The sequence below is a fragment of the Carassius auratus genome, chromosome 16 (genome assembly GCF_003368295.1).
Source record: "Carassius auratus strain Wakin chromosome 16, ASM336829v1, whole genome shotgun sequence".
NCBI lineage: Eukaryota > Metazoa > Chordata > Actinopteri > Cypriniformes > Cyprinidae > Carassius > Carassius auratus.
Genome location: NC_039258.1, coordinates 14,302,718 through 14,321,258, shown reverse-complemented (window position 1 = coordinate 14,321,258; position 18,541 = coordinate 14,302,718). Strand labels below are relative to the sequence as shown.

The 18,541-nt window shown below is 42.4% G+C and overlaps 1 protein-coding gene across 13 annotated transcripts in view; it reads left to right on the top strand.

The window, feature by feature from the left end:
* Window positions 1-18,541, top strand: part of ecm1b (extracellular matrix protein 1b) — a 75,020-nt gene that overhangs the window by 12,402 nt on the left and 44,077 nt on the right. The window contains exons 1-6 of one of the 13 annotated variants that reach the window (XM_026284217.1): window positions 6,222-6,404; window positions 6,711-6,755; window positions 6,869-6,913; window positions 7,845-7,892; window positions 8,053-8,091; window positions 8,186-8,251. In XM_026284217.1, the coding sequence (XP_026140002.1) occupies window positions 6,344-6,404; window positions 6,711-6,755; window positions 6,869-6,913; window positions 7,845-7,892; window positions 8,053-8,091; window positions 8,186-8,251 (304 nt within the window). In that variant the 5' untranslated portion in view covers window positions 6,222-6,343. Of the gene's footprint in view, window positions 1-6,221; window positions 6,405-6,710; window positions 6,756-6,868; window positions 6,914-7,844; window positions 7,893-8,052; window positions 8,092-8,185; window positions 8,252-18,541 lie in introns of those variants that run through there. The other 12 variants (XM_026284215.1, XM_026284214.1, XM_026284227.1 and 9 more) reach the window with 12 other exon arrangements.

The window sequence follows — 18,541 nt, the reverse complement described above, 5'->3', positions numbered from 1 at the left end:
AAAAAACTACATAACTCTCCTCGGGGGCAGAGGCAGGAATCCCGGGATGCCAACACCCAGTCCAAGAACAGAGAAGACCGCCGGCGGTGTGAAAAGCCAAGAGCAGGTGCTGCACAGGTACTCTGCAAATAGGCACAGACGGATAATACACAGTCCAGGGACAGTATAACTCAGTATAACTCACGGTAGCAATAACGATTAGACAAACCACGGACAAGACAGGACGGACTAGAAACAGACGTGTCTCACGAAAGGTCATTGAATAATCCGACAAAGAGACAGGGCTAGAAAGAGAGATTAAGAAGTGGAGACAATCAAGGGCAAAAGGAGGGACAGGTGAGGAGAAGGGAACGAAAAGGGGAAACAGCTGAAAGTGATAATGAGTGGAGGAGTGGATATGTGTGCGTGATAGAGTGAGTAATTGATCACAAGAGGGAGACAGAGAAAGAGGAGAAAAGGCCAGGATCATGACAGTACCCCTCTCTCAACGAGCGCCTCCTGGCGCTCCTGAGGACAACTGGCGGGTCCGGAGGAAATCATCGATGAGTGAAGGGTCCAGGACGTCCCGGGAGGGAACCCAACTTCTCTCCTCAGGACCATACCCCTCCCAGTCGACCAGATATTGACGACCGCGTCCCCGACGGCGCATGTCGAGAATGCGGCGAACCCTGTAGATGGGGGAATCATTGACAAGACTAGGGACGCGCACCGGGCGAGAAGGGGGACGGATGACTGGTTTAATGCAAGAGACGTGAAACACGGGGTAGACTCTGCGTAGATTGGGCGGAAGGTGAAGCTTTACTGCGACAGGGTTAATGACTTTAACAATGCGAAATGGACCAATAAAGCGGGGAGACAATTTACGTGATTCGGACCGGAGAGGTAAATTTGAAGTGGATAGTGGTTATCCACTTCAAATTTACCTCTCCGGTCCGAATCACCCTGTCTCTTTTTTTTTCTTTGGCCGCAAACGTAGCGAGGGCTCTTAACTGTGCACCTATTGGCCGTAACAGTCATGCGTCTTCTAGCTCGACAGAGAGCAGATCGCACTCTCCTCCAGGTGCGTTTGCCACGGCTAATAAAAGCTTGCACAGACGGAACATTAGATTCAGAGTCTTGGGACGCAAATATCGGAGGTTGATAACCGGTAGCAGAGGAGGGGAGCGAATTATGGGCGTATTCGGCCCAGGAGAGTTGCTGTGACCATGATGCGGGATTCTGATGGGTGAGACTGTGGAGCATACGGGCGACAATTTGATTAGTCCGTTCAGCTTGACCGTTCGTCTGGGGATGAAACCCGGACGAAAGGCTAACGGATGCCCCAATCAGGCGACGAAACTCCTTCCAAAATTGAGAAGAAAATTGGGGGCCTCTATCAGACACAATATCAGTGGGTAAACCATGTAGCTTAAAAACATGATCAACCATGATCTGGGCGGTCTCCTTGGCAGAGGGGAGTTTAGCGAGAGGAATGAAATGGGCCGACTTAGAAAAACGATCTACCACGGTTAGAATCACGGTGTTACCCCCTGAGAGAGGAAGCCCAGTGATAAAGTCAAGGGCTAAGTGAGACCACGGTCATGTTGGAACCGGTAACGGACGGAGTAGACCGGCCGGAGGGGAATTGTCAGCCTTAGTCTGTGCGCACGTATCGCAGGAGGCAACAAACCGTCGCACGTCCCGTTCTAAGGAAGACCACCAAAAGCGCTGACGGATAAAAGCGATGGTGCCCCGGACGCCAGGATGGGCGCAGGGTCCATACTAATCCCCTCTGCCGAGATGACCGAGCCCAGAAACGTAACTGAGGGGGAGTGAAAAGAACACTTCTCGGCCTTTACATAAAGTCGATTCTCTAGTAGACGCTGAAGAACACGACGAACATGTTGGACGTGCACCTGGAGAGACGGCGAAAAAATCAGAATGTCATCTAGGTAGACGAACACAAAAACGTTGAGCATGTCCCGTAGGACATCATTGACTAAGGACTGAAAGACCGCGGGGGCGTTAACCAATCCGAAAGGAAGGACCCGGTATTCAAAGTGCCAGAGGGGCGTATTAAACGCGGTCTTCCATTCATCCCCCTCCTTGATACGTACTAAGTGATAGGCGTTACGTAAGTCGAGCTTAGTGAATATCTTAGCTCCCTGCAAGACTTCGAAGGCAGATGACATCAGTGGTAATGGATAACGATTCTTGACAGTGATATCATTTAAACCCCGATAGTCTATGCAGAGACGCAGGGAGCCATCTTTCTTCTTAACAAAGAAGAAACCGGCTCCCGATGGAGACGAGGAAGGAACGATGGTACCCGCGTTTAGCTATTCAGAAAGGTATTTCTCGAGCGCCTCCCTCTCGAGGGTGGATAATGAGTATAGTCTACCTCGGGGGGCATTGTACATTGGGAGAAGATCTATACTGCAGTCATACGGGCGATGAGGGGGGAGAGAAGTGGCCCGGGAACGACTGAAGACCTCCCGCAAATCGTGATACTCCTCCGGAACTCCAGACAAATCACCTGGCTCCTCCTGAAAAACAGTTACGGGCGAGACAGGGGAAACAGCAGAAGACAGACAATCGACATGACAAGACAATTTCCAAGAAAGAATAGTGCCTTCTGCCCAGTTAATCTGGGGGTTATGAAGAACTAACCACGGATGGCCTAAAACCACGGGAGTAAAAGGGGAATGAAAAAAAAAACGAAGAAATAGTCTCTCTATGATTTCCTGAAACAGTAAGAGTTAATGGTGAAGTCCTTCTCTGTACCCTAGGAAGGGAACTACCATCTAGGGCGAACAGGGGGGTGGAGTCTTGTAAATCTAAGAGGGGAATACCTTGTCTTAAAGCCCAAGTCTCATCAATGAAGTTCCCCTCCGCCCCCGAATCCAGCAATGCTGAGCAGGAAACAGACGATCCCGTTCAGCGGAGGTGTACGGGAAGGGAAGTGCAGGACTTAGACGGAGAGACCCATTATGTAGCGCTCGCCAGCAACCCTCCGCCTACTGACGAGCGCTGGCTTTTACTGGGCACCTGGAGACAAAATGATCAGCGGCAGCACAGTACATGCATAGGCGATCCATAATCCTGCGTTGGCGTTCCCGTGTAGATATGCGAAGCCCCCCCAGCTGCATCGGCTCAGGATCAGCAGCAGAGGGCAGTGGCGGGCGGGTCGTTGTGGAAGAGGGCAGTAACGAAGCCTCCAATCCGCGAGCCCTTCGTCGCCTCTCGAAGCATCTTTCGATGCGAAGAGCCAGTTTGACAAGGGAGTCTAAATTGTCAGGAACCTCTCGGACAAAGACCTCACCCTTAATCTCAGAGTTCAGGCCCTCGAGAAAGCGGGAGATTAGTGCCGGACCGTTCCATCCACTCGTAGTGGCCAATGTACGAAACTCAATTGAAAAGTCTGTGACTGACCTCTTCCCCTGGCGCAAGGTGGACAGGAGGTGGGATACTTCATCGCCATGAGCAGACCGGTCAAATACTCGGATCATCTCTTCCTTGAACAGAGAAAACTTAAAGATGCAGTCTACCTCTGCCTCCCAGTTCGCTGCCGCCCACTCTCGAGCCCGTCCATTGAGAAGAGAAATCACATAGGCCACCTTAGCTCGATCCTCGGCGTAAGTGGACGGCTGGAGAGAAAAAACGACCTCGCATTGGGTGAGAAAGGCTCGGCATTGTAAAGGCTCACCAGAATAGCATGGTGGGTTGTTTATGCGTGGCTCAGAAGGGTCGCGCTGTCCAGCTGAGGCAGTGGTCTCATGACGGTAGTGGTGGAACTGCTGAGTTAGATCCGAGAGCTGGGCGGTCAGGGATTCTACGGCACGTCTGGTGGCGCACAAATCCTCCTCATGTTTCCCCAGCAGAGTGCCTTGAAGCTCGACCGCACTCTGAAGGGGATTAACACTCGCCTGGTCCATCTTCTGGTCGGATTATTCTGTTAGAAGGTAAGAACGATGGTAGACCAGGGCGGGGTACAATTGACAGTCTTTAATAAAGAAAATAGCCTCTCACAGAATAATGAAACCAAAATCACGGGCTTCTTTCAGCCAAAAACAGAAATAGCCAGACGCCAGGGTCAAAGGGAAAAAACTACATAAATCTCCTCGGGGGCAGAGGCAGGAATCCCGGGATGCCAACACCCAGTCCAAGAACAGAGAAGACCGCCAGCGGTGTGAAAAGCCAAGGGCAGGTGCTGCACAGGTACTCTGCAAACAGGCACAGGCGGATAATACACAGTCCAGGGACAGTATAACTCACGGTAGCAATAATGATTAGACAAACCACGAACAAGACAGGACGGACTAGAAACAGACGTGTCTCACGAAAGGTCATTGAATAATCCGACAAAGAGACAGGGCTAGAAAGAGAGAATAAGAAGCGGAGACAATCAAGGGCAAAAGGAGGGACAGGTGAGGAGAAGGGAACGAAAAGGGGAAACAGCTGAAAGCGATAATGAATGGAGGAGTGGATATGTGTGCGTGATAGAGTGAGTAATTGATCACAAGAGGGAGACAGAGAAAGAGGAGAAAAGGCCACGATCATGACAGTTGTAAGACTTTTAAAATAAATAACAGAAATGGTTTGCAAAGTGATATTGAACTGTATCACGGTCAAGACCTCCCAGGAACTTTTTTATCTGCATTTCTCTGAAAATAACTGCACATCCTAAATCATTCATCAATCGATTAGATTCAAGCATTTCAAACAGCCCCTTAATATAACTGAGATTAATGCAAATGACAGATGTTTATATTTGTAGCCTAAATATCAAACATCATTTCTCTTTGTCAATAAGTGCCCGCATAGTTTGTGTTCAGGGAGAAAAAACTATCAAGCATTCTTGAAATGACGGCATCAGATGTCATTTCCTTCAGTTTTCCTTGTATTAAGGGGAAAGCTCCATAAAATGTTAGAATGAGGAAGAACTTGATTTAAACAATAAATAAACAGAGAAACTGTTAGGGAAGTAACGCTCCTTTAACATTCAGAACATATTTAAATAATTGTCAAGCATTATATGACTTTTGGTACAGTACTTCATTTCTTCCACAATCCTGAAGCTCGTCTGGGCACAAGAGATCCTCATCAAGTGTTAACAGCATCTGGTTTTGACTAGAACCTTTTTTTTTCCATTGAATTCGTCACTTCGGTGCAAACAGGTTAAGGGCAGAATAAATTATGAATTTGCTGTAGAACCATTGTATTCAGTCCTGAGTTACTGGTAAATTGCACTGTAAATGTAATAAATTGTGTAATAATTTATTGAAGTTGATAATATTTGTAAATCTAATCCTCAACTATTTTCTTTAGGCCTTTACAATGTATTTGTGATTTTAAATTGTAAATTCATTTTACCTCTTTAATTTAATGATAATACTGTGCATTTCTCTTAAATAGTTTAAGTTTTTTTTCACCGACTCATTTTGCTTTTGCAATTCATTCTTTGATCTATTCATTTAGTAAATATCTTTAATTTAATTTTGGTCTCATGGCAATATTATGTCTAAGATATGTCAGAGTAGACAAAAACAGTTGATTAAGTTCCCAAAGTCCCATGACTTTACTGTGTGTTGATATTGTGTGTCCAAGGGAACAAATCCCTGTCTGGCTAAACAACACAAGAAACACCAGAACTGTTGGGCAATCCAAGGCTGTTAGCACCAGCACTATTGTGTTTGTTAATATAAGACTGAGTCAGGGTCAGCTCTGTAGTTTCTGAGATTTTAGTGTTTCTATAACTCATTTCCACATCGGAGATATCCCCTCCAGCTGTACCTGGAGCCAAAATCAGTGAGCCATCACAGTTTTTTTTCAGTACCCTCCATAGTAAAAAAAATAAATAATATATTTAAAATACATTTATTTCATAATAATAATGCTAGTTAAACTACAATTCACGACCAAGAAGGTATTAAAATAAATCAAAAGCATCATTCACAATTGACAAATTTTTTGTAGATAAGCTAAGCGACTCGTGTAGATCAAAATTTTGAAAGAAAGTGACATGGAAATGAGTGTATTTTTGACAGTAAATACTAAGTAGGGCTCCTTTCCATCCTCCTTTCCACTGACTTATTATTTTTGGGTGGCTGGTACAAGATAAGACGGGGCACGTACTGGTAGGCAGAAAAAAAAAATAGAAGTGACCTACTGTAAAGGAGTTAAAGTGTGACAGCAAGTCTTTAAAGGTGAAGATGGTCTTCCTCCTCCTCCACATGATCTTCTCCTGACTGCAGGGTTTGTCTTTAAAAGCTGAAGAGCGGAACAGTGAACGGTCAGCTCCCTCCGCGTCAGATACACGTTAACTTCAACAGAGAAGTGTTTGACTGAGGGCACATCCCTGACCATGAGCTCTTCACGACTTTATTTGACGCTTTTACTCGCTCTTCTGTGCGACGCATCTGAAGGTAAATGCAACTTTTTAGGCCTGTGTCACGCTAATGTTTTCATGTCGTTTGCACAGAACATGGCTCAGACATGGAGTAGGCTACTTTTGTATATATCATTTATAAGAAGTAATATAAATGTATGGGGTGTTTATGACTGTAGAAATTTTTTGTCATGTTTTGTAAGGCAGTGTTTGTTTGTGAATAGATTTTTTTTCCATGGATAACAGAGTTCCATTAAACATGCTTGCAGATGTTCTGGATGTTATCCAAGTATTTTTGTTTCTTCCCGCTAATGACTAATGCCAATGTGTCCTACTTTTCCAGACTCTCCTGTCCAAAGGGAAATTACTCACACGCTACTGGATGAAGGTCTGTTTGAATTATATAATCTCAAATTTAAACCATAATCACTTTTTACAAAAACTTTTTTAGTTTTCTTTCTTCCCTCTAATGACTAATGCCAATGTGTCCTGCTTTTCCAGACTTTCCTTTCCAAAGGGAAATTACTCACACGCTAGCTGATGAAGGTCTGTTGGAATTATATTCTCAAATTTATACCATAACCACTCCTCCATATTTTAAATGTATAGTCTATAGTTGAATAATATCACACCAGCATGTTATTGTGAATGTCAGCGATTCTTTCCTGCTGAAAAACTATAGAAACCTTCACAGGAATTGTGTTGGTTTTAATGTAATGTCCCTGTTGCTCTCTTCTGGTAATTTGTTGCCTTTTATTGGTGGCTAATTAAATCACTAAATCCTAAGGGAATATGTATCAAACTAATCCACAGGAAACCTTTTTTTATGTTTAAGTAGTTGATGTTTTGTAATGGTATTTGTAGTGGAAACCATCTGAATTTCTATGATGGTTTCTATAGTTTTTTTGTTTTGTTTTTTCAGTAGGGATCCACAGATATTTAGTTCAGCATGATTGTGAGTTTCATGGATAAAACAATATAGTTAATGGGCAGTTAATATAAGTAATTAATTTAAGGAAGTTATTGTGTAAGATTATTGGCTGCCGACGTTGGACCAGTGGGTGGACCTTACATATTATATAACAACATACCATTCAGATTTAAAAAATGGACAGTTAAATTGTTGTTCAAAAAAAGCACAACTTTGCATGTCACCAACACAACAAGCAGATTGAAAGCTGGTGTGGGTCACTGATGTTGTTCTGTTTGTTTTTGCAGGAAATGTTAAGTAAAACTTCCAAAGACAGATTTAGCCAAATGTTTTATTTGGTCAAGTGTGTGGATGATGACTTCTAGAAGTGTTAGCTGTGCTTCATACATCACTATACAACTGTCAGTAGTAGACAGTGGACCTTTTTTGCCAGCTAAATTTTGCTAATTTGAATGCAAGTTTTGCTGGTAATGTCATCACTGATGATTAAAGCAAAGCTGTTCTTGTCAGAAGCCTGACCTGATCGTTGTTTTCTTTCATTCGCAGATGGCCTTCAGTGGGAGTTGGGATTTAGGTCTGAATTAGGGCCCATCGGTAAGGCCATGATCAGTGTTTGACTTGTCCTGTTGATTGATCAGTTGGTTTATATTTGTAATGGATATGTTTTGATTCATTAAAATTCATGTTGACTTAATAGGCAAAACTTAATTTCATCTGTAAAGCAAGAGTTTACACTTTCTTTGTCTTATTTCAGAGCAGAGACTAATATTCCCTGACCTTTCCAAAGTGATGGGTGAGTGATCACTTGCTGTTTCTCAATGTAAAGTCAATGGATTAGTTTGATTGGTGTTTTACATCCTCTCCTGGGTTTTTTTGTGTGTATTTAGCTGCAGGCTCTTCAGACATGACCGAGAGAGAAGACACAAACTTTCACCCTGAGAATGCTCCAATAGGTACAGTTGCATCCTATAATGTGTTTTGGTTTGGGAGCTGAGATTCAGTTTGGCCAGTGTGTCTCGACTTCTGAGCGAGAACTTGGGATGGTCTTTAGATGGAACATTTTATGTGTTTATATAAAAAGCTCTTCAATAGTGTTTAAGCCATGGACTCAATTAATATAACACTGGTTGAATTGCAGAATTTTAAAGATATTTAACCTGTTAATATTGGTAAAAAGTTTTAAGTTTTAAGTTTTTTACATTTAAAAAATCTCTCATCTGTCTCATCAGGTCGCCCAGTGTTTGGCCCTCGCTCAGTGGGACCCAGGATGGGTCCAGAGGTTGATTTCCCCCCTGCCTTCCCATTTACAGGCAACCTGCAAGATATCTGTCAGTTCAGTAAAGCTCCGGTCCGGTATCCTAAGGACATGTTTCCTCAGAGTGGCTTTGGCCGTGAGCATCGTCAGGCTGATGCTATCAATCAACTTCAGTCCTGGTTCGGTGTCTGCTGCGGCATTAATGGAAAACCAGAAGAGCAAATCTGTTGTGCTGAACAAGCGGTGAGAATCTTGACATTATTATACTTTCTAATAACAGGTGTAGCTTTCACAAGACTATATTCACAGGACCTTTTTTACAAACTCAAATGTACTTCTCCTGTGATATAAATTGAGAACTACTACTTTATAGTTTTATTGTATGAATCATACCACCAAACTAAATGGAAGCAGCAACAAATGAATTGGAGCGCTTCAGTGATGACATATTTTTGTAGGCAAACCTGGACATTAACATCACCCTTTTTCTCTCAACAAAAACCCAATTAGATTTTTTTTTTGTTTGCTTTTAGAGTATTGCGGAAAATAAGTTCTGATGATTACAAAAGTATATCATTCTTATATACATTTTATGAATTTTCACCAGAAGAACAAAGCTAAATGTAGGCTGTAAGCAAACTACAACACAGTGGAATGATTTTAAGCTTCTCCATTTCAGTCTTTAAAGGGTTCCCCGGGTATTAAGACATGTATTGCTTAATATAATATAAATTGTGTCTCTTATTGAAATATGTAATAGAAAACCCACAAAAAAGTATGTAAAAGTACAAGATCTGGGGCATTTAAACTCCCTGTGAGGAAAAGTCGATGATACAGCATTTGGTTTAAGTCTATACGTGTATTCATCACCACCTGTTAGATCTTTCAGTAGCTGTAGTCATAATGTCAGTATTTTATTTTCCAAGTTATCTATTCTGACTTGTGTTGCAGTTAAAACATCAACAGATAGCGGCAGCAGCTCACCGAGTGCAACCATTTGACGTCATCAGAATAATGCCGCCCCCCATAGTCCAAAATATATATAAAACTATGTGATATTTTAAAATAACATAACTCTCTAATGGGTTTTTCCACTACATATTTTTAGTAAGGACATAATTTCCATTATATTAAGCTATACAAATCTTAATACCCAGACCAATAAATTGCAGACATTGTACATAATCGACCAAGTCATCCAGAATGATTGAACCAGAAGTTCTAAAATGCTAACTTGTTATGAGTGCTAACATCTCATCCCTGAAGCTCTCAACCACGTCTGTCATTTGTCAATCCAGCACCAAACTCTACCATTAATTAAGACTGTGTAGCCTTTCTCAAAATGTTTTAGCGCTACAGAGTCACAGTGTTTGTTAACATTCACATCTGGTTTAAATAATCCAGTTCTTAACTGCTAACATCTGTAGCAATTGGACCAAGCAGACACAAAACTATTTGTTATATTTAACAAATAATATCTAATGCCTCCTATTCTTACTAAAGGGTCTATGGACCCTTCCCCCAAAATGCAACTATCACCTCAAAAAAGGCAGAACAGGGCTCTGGTTCCATAGCAACCAAAGGCACACTATCTGATAACACTAGGTTTACGGCTCCCAGGAATGTTAGAAAGATTAGTTTTATAAGAATCTTAAAGATTCTTCTCTTGAACCCCCCAATCTAATTTCATATGACACCAGACTAGAGACAAAGAGTTGTAAAACTTCCCTCCAAAATGTACCATTCCTCATTGGCTCATTCAAATCCTGAGGATGTGACATCGCCACACTATTTAGAACACTGATCACCAGATCAGGAATTCCAGGAGAAGATGCTGAGCTAAGAGCTTTAAAAACCACCCTAAGCTTGTGCCAGGCTTTCGGCCTTGACTTTCCTTTCATCAATGTCCTCTGATTCGAACTGGTCTTTCTCATCAACTCATTTCAGCAGAGACCAACTAGCCCTAAAGTGCATCAGGACTCTTTTTCAAACAGGCGAGACGTGCAAGTATCAAACTCAGTCTTATTAATTGACACCTTTTACAAAGTAAAAGTCCTTCAGACTGTAGATCTGCTGAATATCAAATTCTACCATACCTTCATGTCTTTATTTCTCTTCTCTTACTGCTTAAGCTTTAACCCTTTTCCTATTCCAACCGTGTGTGTGTGTGTGTTAGACTAGTTTAAGTGTTTATGTAGTTAATAAAGTCTTATTTGTATCACACTGAAGGTTTTTAATTGTTTGCTCATAACTGAAGTCCTTAATCATGCAGATTTTTGCTACATGCTCTGAGTATCATTGTACAGTAGCAGAGACGACAGATCTAGGGGCACTATCAGTCTTATTGTTTACTTTGTCTTTATATGGACATTGTTGTACGCTCTCATGCACAATCAAGGTCTTTAGACAAAATCTCTCTTTGTTTTAGTTTCAATATTTAGTCTTCGGTGACAAAGTATCCAAAACATTGGACCATTGTCAAAGTAAACCGCTTTGTGCTTGTATAATTCACTCATGACTGTTGCACTCTCTCTCTTTCATTGTAGATGTAGGCCTATCTTATTAATGTAGTGTTTTTTCTTTGCATATTTATTTCTGATATCTGATTTACTTTCTTTCCAATCATTTAGTGGAAGAAGAGTCTGTCTGACTACTGTAATGAGGAATCCTCTATTAAGACCAGTCAATACTTCTGCTGCAAGAAGAGAGGGAAGGCCAGATGGAGCTGTTTTGATAAGGAGGCTTCAGATTCTTCATATAACGTCTCCTCCGAAGTCTCAAATGGCAAAACTCCACAAAAGTTCAAAAGTTCCTTCAAATATAACTCCATAGCTTGCAAATGGTAGGTTTCTACTAGAGTATATAAAGTGTGTTTTGGAGTTTTTAATGGGCATTTTGTTTTTTTACAAAATAAATGTTAAAAATAAATGTTTGTAGTGTTACCTGAGTGAATCAAAATGAATTAGATTATTCAACTGTTATTTTGTACTAATAACTATATTCTATATTTCTTTACTATGCTTGAGGTGTTAACATTTCTAGCTTTCATTTGATGGTATATATTAAGCTTTGATCTGTTTCATAACAGCTTCATGTAGTTTAAAGATAAAAAAAATATGTTATATGCCATTTATTGTTTTATTTTTGTTTTGTTTATTTTTAAATAAATGTAGTCATGGAAATAACTAATGTTGATGTGGCTTATCATTTTACTCTGTATTTTTAAATTGTAAAATGCACATACAGCATTTGGTGATGTTCAAGCTTTTTTTATTGACTGGGAAAGTATGGTATTGAATGATAATCACTCTCTTATTAAAGAGTATAAAAGATAACTGAAACTTAATTTACTACACTGTTTAATTGATCTCTAGTAAATACTCTGTTTTGAACCAGTGGTCCTGTCTAGTTATTCTTCAAATCCTGTTGGATCAACATTGGTTATGCCACATGATAGATGTTCACATCAAACAATTAAATAAATTATTTTCAACATTGAGAATAAATATGTTTTTTAAAACTGTTTAAGTAGTGTTTTTTTCTTCTACTCTTATTCTATAATGATATCTATTGCACAAAATAAATGTGGCACACTGTAAATTTTTGATTTAATGATTAAAAGAAGTTGATTGTAGACCCTAATGTGTTTATTTCTTGCAATTCTCACTTTATTTCTCAGAACGGAGTTCTAAATTCTCTTGAAATTCTGACTTTATAACTCAGTATTGCGAGTTTATATCTCAATATTGAAGAGAAAAAAAAATTCAAATGTGCAATTCTAATTTGCAGTTGCAATAAAAAAGTTAGAATTGTGAGATAAAAAGTTTTATTTTTCAGCTTATAATCAGTCAAAATAAGGGGTTACATAAATAAAAAAACAAGGTATCTGTCTAAGCTTTTGAAAATGTCAAACAATTATATTTTGTACAATTAAAATCATTATCTCAATAATGTTGACTAATTTCAGCTGTACTTGAATGTTGTTATGAGACACTCAGTGGTCCTGATAGTTTGTTTTTTTTGAGTAAAATATAGGTTAAAACTACCAATGTGTCTAATGATTGAACTGTTTTGCAAAAGCATTAGCACAGTGCTGTTGCTAAGCATATCAGCAGTAATTATTTGTGCCATTTGGGCCTATACATATAGGAAATGCCGATATTTAGAAGCACTGTTTGCAACTATAGTTACAGTAAATGTCATATAAAGATCTTACTTGATAGCAATTCACTTTTTAAAACTTCAAAAGATTAAGTAGATGGAGGTAGGCTATGTGCAAGAACAAACCCAATTCAAAAAAAGTTGGGACACTGTACAATTTACAAATCTCATAAAGATTTTTAAATAAAATATAAAATAAATAAAAATATAGAAATTATCATTCTTTCTATGTGATGTGATGTATATAGGCTACTGGGACAACAAATAAACATAAACAGACTCAACTGAATAAGCAGGCTATGTTCATAATGCTTTATTTCTGTCACAATCGTCACTCAGGACTGACTCAGGACCCACTTCCAGACTCCATTTCCCATAATCCCATGCTTAGGGCTAATCACCACCAGGTGTTCCCCAGTACCATTTCCCTATATATACTGTGTTTGGACTCTCACCCATTGCAAAATTTTTGTTTTGTTCTGTCTGACATTTCTGAGCGTTTTCCCTGTGTTTGTTCCTTCCGTGTTTGATCTTGGATTGTGTGTACCGACTGTGATTCTCTGCTGCCTGCCCCGACCTCAGCTTGTTTCTGTTGCTGATTTTGGATATCCCCTGACATACTGTATCTGACGCTGTTCTCTGATCTCTGCCGGTTTGACCACTCTTGAAAATAAAGTACTGCAATTGAATACGAAAATCTTTGACTCCACGTTACAGAAGACTTCGCCAAACCAGGATCCAGCAGCCTTAAGGAATACATCAAGGTCAGTCATGCATCCAGGAGCCAGCTTATGTGTCTACGTCAAGGAGATCTGCTCATCGAGGACTATGTGATGGACTTTGTTGAGTTGGCTTATTTAACCAACATGGATGAGGTATGCCTCATGATCTTTTTCAGAGGAGGGCTGTCTGAGTTACTCAGTTTGACCATGCCATTGCACAAACTTCACTGGAAACTGGAAGTTTATATAGATCTGGCACTTCAACTAAGTGGCTCTGCATTTACTGTGGGTGTTGTGGATGAGGAACATCGCAGTCCTGCAGTATCTCCCACTCCAAATGTCTTCCCAAGATGGCTGCCAGTCAAGAAACTTTCCACAAAATGGCTGCCATTCCAGAGTCTCATCACAACATGGCCGCCAGGCCAGTGTCACTGCACAAGATGGCCACCAGCCCAGTGCCACTGCACAAGATGGCAGCCACAGTTAATCTTCCAGAGTCAAGTCAGGCCCCCGTTGATCTTCCAGAGTCAAGTCAGGTCCCCGTTGAACTTTAGGTTGTATAAGTTATCTGGTCTGGCTGAGGTGTTGTGCTTCCTATGATAACCAGGGGTCTAGAGTCGTTCCCAGACAACCAGTATGTTTAGAGAGTTCTGTGATCACTTGTTAATCTAATCAATTATTTATTTGTTAAATCAAATGAAAAATGGTGTGTCTGATTGGTCCAAATGCTACAGAGTCTATGTGAGTTTCCCACTTTAGGTCCTGAGAGATGGTGGTTCCCAGAAACCTGAATGACTCCACTGCTGTCACCGTGCTGTTCATGACAGTGAGTGGGGGGAGTGCAGGGGGGTTTCTCCTGAAGTCCTCTATCATCGCCACAGTTTTGAGAGTGTTTAACTCCAGGTTGTTAAGACTGCACCAGACAGCCAGCTGCTCAACCTCCTGTCTGTAAGCAGACTCATCTCCGTCCTTGATGAGGCCGAAGACTGTGGTGTCATCTGAAAACTTCAGGAGCTTGACAGAAGGGCCTTCTGAAGTGCAGTCACTTGTGTATAGAGAGAAGGGCAGTGGGGAGAGAACACATCCCTGGGGGGCACCAGTGCTGATGGTGATAGTCCTGGATGTGAGTTTGCCCAGCCTCACTAGCTGCTGCCTGTCTGTCAGGAAGCTAGTAATCCACTAACAGATGGAGGGGGACACAGAGAGCTGTATGAGTTTGTTTGAGAGAAGACCCATCAGACCCAAACCAGGCAAATTAAAGAGTCGATCAGGACTGTGGTTGAAACACGAGCCAAAGCAAGATAACCAACCAACCAACTTTTTCACAGAACAGCTTTCAACATTAACACCACTAGAACTATTATTGACAATTTCAAATTGGAGAAGAGATTTTCAAGTTTGGGGCAAGTAATTGAGATGCAACGCCGGACATCACATGTAAACCCATGAGAGTAGTACACAAGATCTTTGGATTGACTTCCCCCACCTAGCAGAACCAGACTGAAATTCCTAGGGGGCCTTTTAACCTCTGGTCTCCACAGAAATCTTTATGTCAGAGAATGGCACGGAAACTCTTGAACACAAAATGACTTATAAATGAATATCAGTCCATCGCTTAACTCCATATTCACTTACATGTAACCCACACATTTGACTATCATGTTTATAATCAATTATTGTGTATGTCTTTTAATAACTATGGCATAGCTTAATGATTCATATTCATGTTTAGTATGTTTGTGCTTCAATCTGCTTGCTTGAAAAGTTTCTGACCATCCGTTATTTGTCAAATGTATCATATTCTTGTCATAGAAATCATGTCCAAAATTAGACCCTGCAAGTGCGGGAAAATTCGGACCACGTGCTTGATAAGATAACATATGATTTATGATACCCCGAGCAAAGAAAATATCTGATTGGTCAAGACAACATTTGAGGTGTGGCCAACAGGCCAGTTTAAATACTTAGGACACCATCAAATCTTGCTTTTAGCTTGTAGCATTGCTTCCTAGATTTTGCTTTTAGCCATGATTTTAGTCATCACTGTAAGAGTTCTTTGAGTGCAGTTCCAGTGTGCTTCGGCCTTCACACCTGCTGCTACTTAGCCATGATGAGAAGAACATCTGTCCATTTACTCTGTCCGTTTCTTTTCTTTTCCGTTTGAGAGTTTCGTGTTCTGAGTTAAGTTTTGTAACGCTGTGTTTCCGAGTCTGACCTCAAGTGCCCGTTTAACTTCAACCAGCCCACAACTCTGCATTGTCAGCCAACGCCCAGCCACGGGCTTCACAAGATGTCACTTCAGCAACTACTGAACTTCCAGCCAATCAGCGACATCGGGAAACCCCCTTTCAACGACAACAAAAGGAACCCCCGTTTACACAGGAGACGAAAGTAGTAACTTCAGACATTTGTACTGGTGTATCTAATATAATTTTAACCTCACTGAGGAACTCAAAGCGAGGGTTAATTAAGTGATTGATGGCTGTTCATGTCTATGCAATTTCACGTGTTGCTGTAAACTTGGTGTCACGGTTCATGAATGCACTGTTTCCTGCTCATCTCATGTTACGTCATGTTGATTGTTTCATGTGGGCAGCTGCAACTCATTCCACCAGTCTACTTAATGCCTTTTCTTTAGTCTCTTGTTTGTCAGATCGTTGTTTGAGGTCCTCCGTGATTCTTGTCTGTGTCCATCTGCTCAGCTACTCCTTGTGTCTTGTTCCTGTTCGGTCGTTGTGGATTACCAGTCATCTCACTGATCCCTCATCATCACCCACCTGCACACTCAATCACCTGCTTTACCTGCATTTGCTTCCTGTCCTTTGTGCAAACATGACAGAACGGTCTGACTACCCATGGAAGCAGCGAGTAACCCATCGTTGGCATTGGAAGAGTTCCTCAGCGCCAGTGCTCAAAGGATGGACTCCCATGAACGGAATCTTAATGACACTGGTCGCGCCGTCCAGGCTTTGGTGGTGCAGGTGTATGAGCTCAAGCAGCAATTACAGCTTCTGCGAGCCCCCACTGCGCCACTCACACCGCCCGTTCCTCCCACACCATTGGAGACCCCCTCCCAGCCAGAACCACACCTTCCTACTCTGGTGAGCCTAATTTCTGTAGAGCTTTCCTAACATGATGCAATATGTACTTCTCTCTTCAACCCAGGACCTTCTCCAACGAACAAGCCAAGGTGGCGTTCGTGTTGACACTGCTCACTGGGAGAGCAGCATTACGGGGAACAGCGATGTGGGAGAATCAAGATCCATGCTGTGCCTCGTTCCAGACACTCGCCGCTGAGATGAAGCGGGTCTTCTATCGGGCCGTCGCTGGGAGAGAGGCGGCTAGGAGGCTAGCCAAATTACGTCAAGGAGAGAGATCAGTTTCGGATTTCTCAATCGCGTTCCGCACCCTGGCGGTTGAGTGTCAATAGAACGAGGAGGCGTAGTGGGACATCTTCCTGCATGGGCTGGCTGACCACATCCAGAGGAAAATCTATGCCCTGGACCTTCTGACCTCACTCAATGGACTCATTGAGCTGGCACTAAGGGTCAATGCATGACTGACACGAGTTGAACGACATAACCTACCCAATTCCACACCGAGAGCTCATACGGATGCCGAGTCAGCGGCAGGGATGTGGCCAGCCCCTCCTATGATCAGGAGCCAATGCAGGTAGGACGAGCTCGGCTTTCCCAAAGGAGAAGGAGAGGCGGAGGTCCCTGGGTCTGTGCCTCTACTGCGGTGGTACCAGACATCATGCCTACATATGTCCGGTAAAAGGGCCAAGCGCGGTAGTAAGTATGAGGCTACTATCGGGTGGGATCTCCACCGAGAAGACCTCATCATCATCTACACTCCTCCCGGTAAGACTAAGATGGTCAGCACGACTTCACGACTGTCAAGCACTTCTGGACTCTGGGGCTGAAGTTAATTTCATGGACTATGCACTTGCACGTAGACTTCAAATTCCCCTCAAATCCCTCACTCACCAGATCATGGTTCACACCCTCAATGGACAAAGACTGCCGGTCATCTCACACATCACTGAAGACATCACCCTCATCACATCAGGCAACCACTCAGAAATTATTGCATTCTACATACTTGACTCTCCCCTTGCACCCATAGTCCTTGTTCACCCCTGGCTCCTCCGTCACAACCCCAAAGTGGACTGGCAACTGCATTCCATCCTGGCCTGGAGTAACAAGTGTCATGAGTCTTGTCTAGTGTCTGCCTGTCCATCTGTTTCTATGTCTATGTTTCAGGAGGAAGCAGTGGATTTGTCTAACGTGCCCGCGGAGTACCTCCACCTGAAGGAAGTGTTCAGTAAGTCTTGTGCTGCTTCTCTCCCTCCGCATCGTCCCTATGACTGTGCCACAGATTTACTGTCAGGTAAGTCTCTGCCTAAAGGCAAATTATATTCACTTTCTGTCCCAGAAAGGGAGGCTATGGAGAAATATATTTCTGATTCTCTAGCTTCGGGGTTCATCCGCACTTCCTCTTCTCCAGCGGGGGCAGGGTTCTTTTTTGTGGGGAAGAAGGACAGGTCGCTGCGACCTTGTATTGATTACCGGGGACTGAACAACATCACAATAAAGAATACATAACCTTTGCCGTTGAGGTTGCAGGGAGCGTCTATCTTCACGAAATTGGGAGGGGAGGGGGATGAATGGAAGACCGCTTTTAACAACCCCAAGGGGCACTTTGAATACTTGGTCATGCCCTTCGGACTGTCCAACTCCCCAGCTGTCTTCCAGGCATTCATCAACGACGTGCTGCGAGATATGATCAATCAATTCATATATGTCTACCTGGACGACATATTGATTTTTTCCTCTTCTCTCCAAGAACACATGCAGCACGTTCGACGAGTGCTTCAGAGGTTGCTAGAGAATGGGCTTTTTGTCAAGGCGGAGAGATGCGCTTTTCATGCACAGTCTGTTCCGTTTCTTGGGTATATCGTGTCGACTGAGGGAGTATGCATGGATCCCGAGAAAGTTAAGGCTGTGGTAGAGTGGCCAAGTCCAGATTCCTGTAATGCCCTACAGAGGTTTCTGGGGTTCACCCCAGAAGTTGACTTCAGTCAACTAGCCGCACCTATGACC